The 12,004-nt window shown below is 43.6% G+C and overlaps 1 protein-coding gene across 2 annotated transcripts in view; it reads right to left on the bottom strand.

The window, feature by feature from the left end:
* Positions 1-12,004, bottom strand: part of TMEM120B (transmembrane protein 120B) — a 155,572-nt gene that overhangs the window by 124,957 nt on the left and 18,611 nt on the right. For both annotated transcript variants that reach the window (XM_078667534.1, XM_078667533.1), the window contains exon 3: positions 7,373-7,489. In XM_078667534.1, coding sequence (XP_078523660.1) covers positions 7,373-7,489 — 117 coding nt within the window. The remainder of the gene's footprint in view (positions 1-7,372; positions 7,490-12,004) is intronic.

Below are 12,004 nucleotides of genomic sequence, written 5' to 3'. Positions count from 1 at the left end.
GATTTGACACAGTTCTACTATATAGGCACGACTACAGGCACAATATCTCTGCTAGAGGAACACATGATGAACGGCAACATTTCACTGCTAAGGCGGGACTGATAGCACAACAACTGTAGGGGATCCTGAAAATCAGCCGCATAACTTCTCTTACAGGCAGGAACTGATGAGACACACTGCCCAGCACAATGAAAGCGGAGAGAATACACACTTGCACACTACATTTCCGGAGCCTAATTGCATGCTCTATTGAGACATCACATTGGCTCCAAGAGCTCAGCTAGAGTAATACAACTGCATGATAACTTTGTGGAGCCTGTTTACAATCATAAATATTCAACGGCACTGCAATGATTAAATCTATTGTAGATCATACCTCATGATTTCTAATGGATGTTCTTGATCTGTCTGGAATGGGGGCTACTGACTTTACAAAGTAAAGCTCAATTATGCACAAATTAAGTGATTTGGAATGCATGACAAAGAAAGAGGCAACTGAGATAGATCTACTCTTTCACTCACTCACTCACTGGAGTGAGAGTGCACAAAATCACTCCCATATCGGTCTAGATCATGGGTACTCACAAACTTTCTCTCCGGGGCCAAATTTACAGTGTGGTATATGTACGAAAGCCGCACCGGTGGGGCGGGGTCAGTGGGGGAGGGGGCGGGGCTAGAGCAACAAAATAAACTGTGGCCATGAGGTTGATCACAGGTCCCTGCAAAGCACGCCTTCGTCCACTGAGCCACCAGACCCGGCATACACACATCTCTCTCTCTCTCTCTCCGTCTGTCTCTCTCCCTCTGTCTCCACCTGTCTCAAACACTCTGTCTCCCTCCCTCTCAACCTCACTCTGACAGTCTCACCCCTTCTCTCCCTCTGTCTCACTCACTCTGAATGTCTCTCTGTCTTCCTCTGTCTCCCTCTCCCTCTGTTTCCCTCTCGCTCCCTCTGTCTCCATCTCTCCTTCCCTCTGTCTCCATCTCTCCTTCCCTCTCCCTCCTTCCCTCTGTCTCCCTCTCTCTCCTTTCCTTTGCCTCCTTCCCTCTGTCTCCCTCTCTCTCCGTCCTTCTCCCTCACTCTGAGGTCTGCCTCCCTCACTCTGGCTCCCTCACTCAAGCTGGAGGGCTCCCTCACTCTCCTTCCCTCACTCTCTCCTTCCCTCAGTCTCCCTCACTATCCTTCCTTCACCCTCCCTCCCTCTCCTTCCCTCACTCTCTCTCATCCTCACTCTCCCTCCCTTCATGTCTCTCTCCCTCCCTGTCTCTCTCCCTCCCTTTCTCTACCTTCCTCCGTCATCTCGCACACACACACACACACACACACACACACACACACACACACACACACACACACACACACACACACACACACACACACACACACACACACACACACACACCCGCACCCGAGCACTTCACAGGTCTTTAAAAGACCATGCGCATGTTAATGAGGCTTTGTTCACCTCTTAGCCCCCTGCGGCCCCACTCTGACTATGGCGGGAATCGCCCGGCCCCCACATAGCAGCAGAGTCTTTGAGTCGCGCTGCCACAGGGGTGTTTGCTGACACCCTGTAAAAAAAAAAAAAGTAAAACACGGGTACATGTCTGCAAGGTCCACGGGTCGCCAGGGAAGGCTTGTCGGGCCGCTGACGGCCCGCGGGCCGTACTAGGAGTACCCCTGGTCTAGATGAAGAGAGGTGCCAAAGGAAGGCCCTGAAGCTGCCCGTGTGACCAGGCAAGCGCAAGTAACACACAATTGGAAGTACAATGGTGGATTTCCCCTGTAATCCCTGACAAAGATGATCAAGGAATGCTAGGTGACAGCAAGAAGGTAGAGTGTTGGGAAGGAGGGGGGGGGGCTACATTCAGATTGGGTCACATTAAATGCAGTGGTATTCCGCTGGGTAGAAGAAAGTGAAGTAGGGATGAAGCTATGGGACCCGCTGAACAGTGCATCAGAGTATATCCCAAATTTTGTAATATACACTGACTAAGCGAGAGGGCAGGAGTGACCTGTGAATGCACTTTTGTGAATTGGGCTATGGAAGATGGCTAGGTAATGGTCCTACGGCTGAAAAGCAAGACAAATTAGCAGAGGCAGCGGTTTAATTTCTCCAGGGGATGTAGGCCAAACGCATTTATTTAGTAGAAATATTTGTATAGCGCCTCGTCACCTGGGTAGGTATTAAAGCATTTTACAGAGAGCAGAAAAAGAATTCGAAAATTTCATGAGCACCATCATGGAGGAGGTTTGGTGAGTTTGGGGACTGGGACCAACACGGAGATACAACAGAACATTCAGCGAAAATTAGAACAAGGGCAACAAGTAGTAAATGAGAGTGTGATTAAGGGAGTGATCTCCTGAGAGTCACTGTGCAGAAGAGTCACTGTCCGCTGAGGTATGATTTGAGGGGGAAAGTATTTAGGCCTTCCCTGGAAGACAATGTCTGATTGTCTTAGCCACCCCGTGAAGTTTTCTTCCAGACTAAAAGGATTTGAATTTTGAAGCTTCTAGACTAAAGAAGGATTTGCTACTTGACTGTCTTACACCTCCTGACAGTGCGAGAAGCAGGATAAATAAGAGGGTCTGAGGTACTGAAAATATCTGTAGGGGATGCATCCAATTCTGAACTTTAGCCGTGCCTTCAGCAGGAGTCAGAGGAGGTCTCTTAGAATTGAAGAAATATTGTCAGATTTATCTCTTCTCTGAGCTGAGGCTTGTGTTCGAGAGAAAGATGGCTTTTAGCTGGACCAGAGGTGATGAGGAAATGAACGCCAGAGTCGATTCTTGGGCTAAGAGCATAACTGCGGATCTTGGTTGGAGGAAGAGTGTTTTTTTTATTTTCTTTAGTTGAAAGTTGGGAGATGCTGCCATTTTGCTCACCTGAACTGAGAGTGAGAGATAGGAATCCAGCATGAAACCCAGGCATTTGTCAGAGTCACATTATGATAGATTAAGTCCCACTGAACACAGTTCCATGAGCAGAGATGTGTTGGTTTTAACATATGATTTCTGAGAAACTAAAAGGAATTTGTTTATTAATGGATTTAGTTTCAGATAGTGAAAGTCCATCTAGTCATGGATTGATTTCTGCTTAAGAATGGGTCTTGTGTTTTGGGAGAGATCAGTGGTGTTCCATGGCTGGTGGTATGGAGTGGGTGCCTGTTGGACTTATACCTTGGCAGGGGGCTTCCCCATGAATCTTGATTGAAGGGTAGGATGAAAAGTTGTCTGTTTACTTCTAAAGGGGAGCCAAATCGATCAACGGGGTTGTGTCACCAGTCTTTGTTGAGGGAGGAAATGTTTCCTGAGGAGGCTGCCATATATTTTTTTGCCTGACTGAGGAGCTACGTTTTCAAGCAATCGGTCAGTGGGCTATTGTGTCATATTAAAAAAACCTTGAGCTCAAGTACAAGAAGCCCTTGCTTGAAAAGAAAAAAAACATCTCCAGGATGAAGGATAAACTGAAAGGAACTAAGGGAATAAAGCTACCACCACAAAGGGGAGACTGGAGGAAAGTGGCACATGCTACGCCAAATTTGTACCCTACTAAGAAAAGCAGAAGAAAGAAAAGTTACTCTAACAAGGATGAACAAAGCACTGGCTTCCAGAACAGACGTGTGTGAAATTGAAAGAGGATGACCAAAATCTGAGCTTTGGGACTCCCTCTACGTGTGGGTTGCGCTCGTTCTACCCAATGTATATTTGTTGGGGTCAATAAGGGTTCATCAGGGAAGGAAAAGTGTTCATGTCAAGGTAAATGTTTTAGGATCAAAACCAAAAGCAATGATGATCAGTGTCAGAGTAACAGAACGGTAAAATTAGAAACACGTTCTTGAGATAAAAAAGGAGGGTGAGAGCATGAGAGCTTAAGAGCTTAAGACCATGCTGGACTTAGACCCAACCCTGGTAAGAATGAGAAAGTGCAAATGTTATGCTTAAAACAAACAAACCATGATTTCCTAGGGTTTTACTGGCACTCTTCATTCAAATACAATAAGTCAAGACGGAAAGAATAACACTTAGAGCAGACTGAGGCATTACTGAAATTAATTAATTCATAAAAAAAAAGAAGCGAGCGAGGGATTATCAGGGTAGGTTTTAGCAAAGTATTTGATGAATAAAGTGGGGCATAGCTGCAAAGAGCATGAGGTGCGCCTAAAGCATTCACAAAGTTTAACTGGTTGTGTTAAACCATCACCAGGAATTTTTAAGAAAGAAGAGAATGCTCAAAATGAAGTAATATTTTCTATTCATTCAACCCTACTAACAAAAATCCTCAATCTTAGAAGACAAGATCGAACAATCTTACCACTAGGTGACTAGAGTTTCCTTGTACAGTGCCCAGATTTTCTTGTATTTTTGGCAAAAATACAAGTGCCAATTGGCTCGCTATGAAAAATGCCTCAACAAGGAACTTTTAAAATGCCCCTTAAAAGAATTGACTCTTTCAATCAAAATGACATGGTGTCTTCAGGAAGAGGCATGTTTTTGTGTACTGACCAATCTAGCTCGCTCAAACGAGGATCCATTTTGTTAACATACAGAGCATGATCTGGTGGAACCAACTTCTCAAGCACATAAGCGAACGTTCATTTTGATTGCTTAATTTGCAAAAAGGAAACGCAGGTAAATACAAAAGAAATGTTTTAATTCCATCTCATGCCTCTTTATTCTGCCACCCAACATTTCCTGCCCCTATATTTCTCTCTTCCGGGTTCATTCCCATCAATGCTTTCTTTTCTCTATCACCATTGCCCATCATTCTACTCCTTTCTCCCTCTTTCTTTTTGGGTCAAATACTGATGATGAAAATTAAGTTTTAGTCCCCAGAAATAACTGAGGGTGCAAATAACCTACACATACCGGTAGAAACTAAGAATGTATTTCATTAAATAGCGAGCTTGTTGTATAGAATGATTTAAGTAGTTATTTAGGCCGTTAAATAGAGTATTCCACTGTGATGGACAGAGCTCTAAACACTAAAATATACCGGATTGCCATGCAAGATTACACAGCAAGCGTTGTTAGGTGTCAGACTAGGTAGACTGGAATGCATTTGTTTGCTGGTTTTAAACTTAGTGCAAATCTTCCACAACACAGTATGCAGCAGCTTCTCTTGAGCCTAAACTGGCTGGGTTGCAATCTAATGGCATAGTATGGTCCTAAATTCTACAAGTTACTAGTGCCATCACTTGCAATAGTCTTCCACAGAGACACAATCTTTTTTAGTATCCTGTAATGCCCGCTTCGGCTTGCAGCTCCCAAGTGCACTTTAGTGGGTTAGAGGTTTTATTTAAATTGTAGAAGACCTTCCGTCCCTAAGAACTTTTGCAATGAAACAGTGCACAAATCATTCAACAGATGGCTCAAGAAGGGCTTTAAGTATGGGTTTTTGCCTGGTCTCTCTTTTTGACAAACCATATGTTTAGCTGCTAATCTGTGTACTTCCTGCAGTTCCTTTATTTTTGGGAGACTACTGTATAGGCCACTTTAAGGTTTATTTAAGACGAGGGCACAGGCATGTTTTCAATCTTGGTAATGAGGAGCTAAATCAAGCTCTCTTTTTGAGGAAGCATGATTTAGCTGTGGGGTGTGAAAAGTTGGAGTCAAAATGAAAGACATTAAATTACTGTGGCCGCTCCCAAGCTGTACCAGTACTTTAGTCTAGTTTAGGCATAGGCTGCGGTCATGTATCCATTTCAACCTGTGGGAAAAGCAGCCTAGAGGTGGTATATTTGGACACATACATATGTCAATACCAAGGATTAGGTGGATTTGGGTGCCACCAGCTGTTTAAAATGGCAAGTGGCATGACTGTAGGAGGCCTGCTAGGGGCAACACATATGCATTCACAGGAGGCAGAACAGATGAGATGCCTCCGAAAGGTCAAAAAAGCATTGCTCTCTTTTCGGACTCAAATTCTACTAACTGAATTTGACCGATAGAACATATGAATACCTGCAGTATACTTTTCATTCTCTGTAAATGTTTATGGTCCTTGTACAAACACAATACAATTTACAGTGCTAAAGCTTACCAGGAAGAAATGATATCATGGCTGCGTGCTTGCCCTTATCAACGACTGCCTGCTGATCTTGAAGTCAAGGACATTGTTCATATCTTCGTCTAGGGATATCAGCTTGTGCAAGAGCTGGTTCATCTAAGGCCATCAATAATTGCCCCCTAAGGCTTTCCTTCCAAGTCTAAACCTTGACTGCTAGGTCCTTTTAAAGACAGCGAACTCCCTTTTAAGTACCTTGTGATGAGTGGGAGGCTCAAAGTTGGGCCTTTGTTGCTAGATTATTTGTGTCTCAACTGATGTTTATTAGGTGTGGGATGACACATGAACAACAACAGAAGATGGTTTGCTTGGTAAAACAGTGCACGACTTAGGACCCGCTCTGCCATGAGTTAAGTAATAAATGAATACAGGACAAGGGGACTCGGTGTATACACAGATAAATGTCCCAAAGACAGAATAAATCAAATATAAACACACCAAGGTGCACTGATCCCATTTGGTAGTTCAGCTCTCAACATTCCTTGAAAACGATATATGGTCTCTAGAGTCAACTATCCTGCCCCAAACCAGCTGAGAAAAGGAACACAAACTATGGAATAAATTAGAGAAAAACTATTTCAAATAGACACCGATAACTATCAGCCAGTATGGAGATAGGCTCGAAATTGTATGATAGTATTTCTGACATTAAATACCAAAACACCATAAATATCATTGGTTATATAAAAATAAAAATAAACTAATACTTTCTAAGATCATATTTTGGGAAATTTAAGTACATTTTGTATTCAAAAAACATATGTTAAATACATTGTTAATAACGCATGCTAAAGGAGAAGGTGGATCCCACTAAGCCAAGGCATGGAAGTGTTCAACGCATGGCAGGAGAACACCGGGTACAATTAGGCTTTCATAAAATTAAAAAACACATATGAATGATTGCTCGTAGTACTTGAATCCAAAAGACTGACACACGGTAATCACAATGTGCATTGACGCAGGGCAGATTTTGCAGTTTCTACGAGCTGTAATTAACAAAACCTCATTTAATGGAACTTAATTGATCAAAAGTTCGATCCTGAGATCAAATGTCAGTCTTGAGCACTTAACTCCCTGAGCCCATTTGCTGACTTTAGTCGGCAGCTTTACTGGGACAGTTCAGCCCAGGGCAGTGGTCAAACAGGTTAGATTAACCCCGAAATGCTCCAGGCAGCAACTCCCAACGCTAGTCACAACCCCTATGCAGAAGCTACATTAACAAACAAGCGCACAGGAGTATATTTTGAAGCTTATTCAAACTATGCTGACGAGCATACCACATACGCTTTGAAAAACAAACATACCCATTTTTCTTTGGCAAATAGGCTTCCATATCAAAGAAAACGTGCTTCCGCTCTTTGATGTGACTGCTGATTTGCTGTATAAGTTCAGCATCTTCAATAACAGCGGTTTGTTTGTGCCTGCATAAAGAAGACATTTAAAAACAGAACAAACACTTTGAAAATGAACTCTTTAAATAACACGGAGGAAACATTGAAGAAAAAATAAAAGTCAGAGGACGCTGCAGAGATCAGTCTTCACGCATCAGTGGTGCAACAAGCAATGACCATACATTTGGTAGCATGCTTACATGGTGTACGCCTCTAGTGTGATCCAGTGGATACATAGGTAGGCACTATCCTGTTTTATGAATTACAAAATGCTAAGCCTAACCACACAGGCATCTTGGAGGTAACATCACAGCCTTCAGAGTTGCAGAATAGGACTATAGGCCTACAATTACATTTTCTCATTAAGAATACAAACTGATGGAAGTAAATGGGGTAAAAATGCACTATGTATAGTCTGTTAATTTGGGAATGTGTGTGCACAAATCTGCTTAGCACTTCCAAATCCCAACAGGTTCACCCTTTTGTAATGTGCAAATCAAGCATTCGTGGGGGTTTGGCGATCCCTTCAAGTGCGGGATGTTTTGGGGGCAGAAAGGGAGGCAGTACTCCATTCCACCGAACAGACTAGAATTTAAACAGGACGAATAACAATAGTAATTTCAACGTCCCACAAACCTGACGGTCCCTCCTGAAGTGACACGGCCGAGTGGTGTAGCACAGAGTAGACGGAGAGTTGTACATTCACGAATGTGTGAACTGGTATTTCTCTGGCTGCAAACTAACTGGAGAGCACCAGAGCCCGATATGTAACAGGACATGGAAGGGATAGCAAGAGGGAAGGGACGGGCTTGGAGGGCCCCTCTTGGGGGGCCCACATTGAAGGTTAACGAGGAGGTCACGTGCTGCCTCACATTTTAATTCATTTCCTTTAGAGATCATGGTGATGTTTGGACGCAGGGAAAGAAACACAGGCCCCTGCTCAAGTGTAATTAAAAGAAGCACAGAATTATTTCAGTAAATTCACATTATAAATCAAAACAGACTACCCGGAATATACTGCTGGAGCATGGGTCTCATTTAGTAGAGAGGACACAAGCTCCCCACGCACACTATATAGTGCACATTACTAAACAAAACAAAACTGTGATGATTCCGAACATTCCTAGTGGAACATGTATGACAGAGACAAACCATACCTATTCAAGACTCCAATGAATATTACTTTATAGGTCTTGATGCATAAGTGCAAACATTTGGGGACAAACTGTTCATCGTACATGCGGGAACACATACTGTCTTGGTCAGATGTAGAACAAGGCTGACAGGCTCAGTCCTAGCAGGCTCTGACATGCAGAGGTGAACTGGCCTACAAGAAAGTAAGAAGCATTCCCAACAAGTTTGTCCCGTTAGTACACCTGGAAGGCTGGGGTTTACGTGCTCTTTATGCATGGCGGCCTGGGTGAAATAGGCTTATTTTAATATATGCAATATAACTTTGCTAATGGATGCTTTGCGGGTTCCCTGCACAGCTGTTGCAGGCTGCAGTATCAGCTCAAATACGTGGTGAGAAGAATTTACCATACTTAGCTAAACTCCTTGCCACTCGCACACTAACCACAAAACTGCACTATGGTGGCCAGGTCTTTCAGCGTCTACAACTGGCATAAAATGCCCTCATCTACCAGTAACTTACTATAGACGTTTTTAGCTTATCTTGAACTGCACGGGCTGAGACGCCCATGCAATACTTTCTGAACCATTGCCCAGTTCACAGATCAGTTTGCTTCTCGCTTGTGTTGGCTAATGTTAAACCTGACCCTAGGTTCTGTACAAAGTTTGAAAGTCTCAGAGCATGCTCTTTGGAACTGATGCTCACAGAGACAGCATATTTTGGTTGAAAGACCAGTCGACACAGCAGGCCAAACCTTCTCAATCTCTTGAATCCTTGACACAGCTTGCACAAATACAGAGGACTGTGTAATGCTGTTTGTGCAATGGACAGACGATCATACAATTGAAAGTTAGGCAAGGTTGACAAACCACCTCGAGGGTTAAAAAGATTGCATAATCTGTTCTGTTTTTAGAAAGGAATAATATTGAAAAACAGCTGAACCACAACATACCAATTAGCAGCCCAGACTTGTTTTGTGGGTACTTGGGACCAGCATTTATCCCGTTTCTGGGCACTCCCAATTTTTGCCCAAAAAGGGAAACTGTGCAGACCGAGAAATCTAAATTCCCCAAGATCCAAAGATCACACCTGCATTCATCAAATACTGAACCAATACTTAACAGTCCTCCAAGCACACAACTAATTTTACAATCTGGTGATTTATCTTTCCAAAAGAAAAAATTGAAATGTTTGTTGCAGTGAACAATATTTAGCACTAGTTCTCAATATTGATTACTTGTTCTCAGTAATAAAGGTATGCTTGAAAACAGGTTTAATATAGTTTAGCAAGGATGAATAAAAAGCAAGCTGCAACATGCAGCGCACGTTTAGCAACGGCATGGCAAACCAGTGTTGAAATGCCTTACCCCCGGGCATGGCAAACCAGTGTTGAAATGCCTTACCCCGGAGAGCGAAACGTATAGTGTAAGCGAAGGGTGCACTGTAGGCTAGAGCAGACATGCTCTGGGCCAGATCCATACGAGATTTTCAGGATATCCACACAGTAACAATTTTCATGCAATAAATCTAAATGGAAATAATGTATAGAGTAGGGGGTTGTCTTGAAAATGTGGCATGGATCCTGCGTTTATAAACCTACAGGCACCACTGAGACAGAGCCCAGTTGTGCAACAGCAAGCGGGACATTTATCCGTTTGGATGCCCATCATTATGTGCAAGTCTTACTCAGCGAGGGGGAAAGGAACTTATGTGTTGGTGCCTTTAAAGGCTTGTGTCGGAGGTATTCCACTCCAGTGCTGATACCTGCATTCCATGTTGGCTGCAGATCACGTTGAGCAAGAGTAACAGGAATTTCACAGCCTCAGGTGGCTTCAGGAAATGCACCCCAAAATGCTGCAAAATTGCACAAGCAGTAATCTAAAAATATACCGCTCTACGTTCTTTTACTTGGTGTTTTACACAATGCTTTATGCAACTCTCAGGCTGCCTCAAAGGGCGAAGGACGACAAGGGAGATGCAAAAGACGCCCCAATAGAGGGGAAATTAGGGGATGAGTTGGAGGGAAATATAAAACATGCTGTGGGTGAACGACCTTTTTCAACACTGCTAGCATGTCGCTGGAAGGAGAAGTGGTGCATTGCAAGTAGCTAGCCTTAAGCAAGCAAGAGAGGTAAAGATGCAAGCATTAAAGGGCTGGAGGAAATCGGAGCTGGGTTGATGGGATGGTACAGAAAAGTCGGGGACTGCCTGTGTTAGAATTTGTGTATGTCATTCCATGGGCATCAATGTCCCCCTTGTGTACAAGAACACATTCTCCGGCCAGGTAGTTTCTCAGATGGTTATATTCAAACACACCTGTTTGGCCCAGCAATGCCTTCACAAAAAAGCACCTCTTTAACTTATTAAGCAAATTTACATACAATAGGTAGCAGAACTCTTGGGTTGGCTGACTAAGACTAGTATTCTGTCCTGAACTTCCATCTGATCTAAAAGAAACTAGATATGTTTGACATAGGCCCCCAATGCACAGTTCTGCTACACATGTCTTATCTGGCCGTAGATGTTTTATTCCAATGCCTGCAGGTGCCAAGCAACCAAAAGCTGTCAGGTCCATGTGGCACCATAGAACACATTGTGCTGGATCTCCGGGGAGTGTTTCCGATGGACACAGAAATTCATGGTGGAATTATATTGTTGTGCTCCTTTCCCCACATGTGGGCCCCGTTTTCCATGGGGTCAGCAATGTTTTGGCTAAAGTTACATGTTGCACTACACTAGTAGTGTCATTGAATCTGCTAAACATAGACTGGTATTTTTTCCCACCAAATATTCTTTAATGGTGTAAGCCAAACACATTTTTGGTGGGGGAAGGGGTGAGGGGGGGGGGATACTGGGACCCTTGTACCTACTATTCTACAGCTTGAATACCATTGACATGAGCAGAACACCTTCTGTTTGAAGACGAGTGGTGGCCTGGTTACTGGACTGCCAGTAACATGTAAATTAAACTAGCACAGGTAATTGTACAAAGGGCTGTGCCACCTTCACCTACTTCCAAAACAGAAATAAAAAATACTTTATCCTGTGCCTACATTACCTCCGTCACTGTACTCCTGTACTTGAGGGCAGCAAAAACACTGGATTTCGGAGTGGCAATGGAAGGATTTTAAAGCTTGTGCTAGACTTTTCATGGCTTTAAATTGGGCTTGCCTGCAGCATTGAGCAGCAACTGAAAAGTCTGTATTGGGCCGGTTTGCAACCAAGGAGAGTGCGGGCTGGGCAGCAACGTCCGTGCCCCTCTGCACACCAATTTCAGGTTAAATGATTGGGTTTGGGCCCAGAGTACCCTGACCAGGCCTTCCTCCTCCGCTTCCCTCCTAGCAGAGCTCCATTTGGGATAGGAATCACAAGGAAGCCATCTCCATTAAAAGTAAAGTAAAGTCCACATTTGT

This window comes from Lissotriton helveticus, chromosome 11 (assembly GCF_964261635.1).
Source record: "Lissotriton helveticus chromosome 11, aLisHel1.1, whole genome shotgun sequence".
Classification (NCBI taxonomy): domain Eukaryota; kingdom Metazoa; phylum Chordata; class Amphibia; order Caudata; family Salamandridae; genus Lissotriton; species Lissotriton helveticus.
Note: the sequence above shows the minus strand (reverse complement) of the source record. Positions and strands in the feature narration are given on the sequence as shown.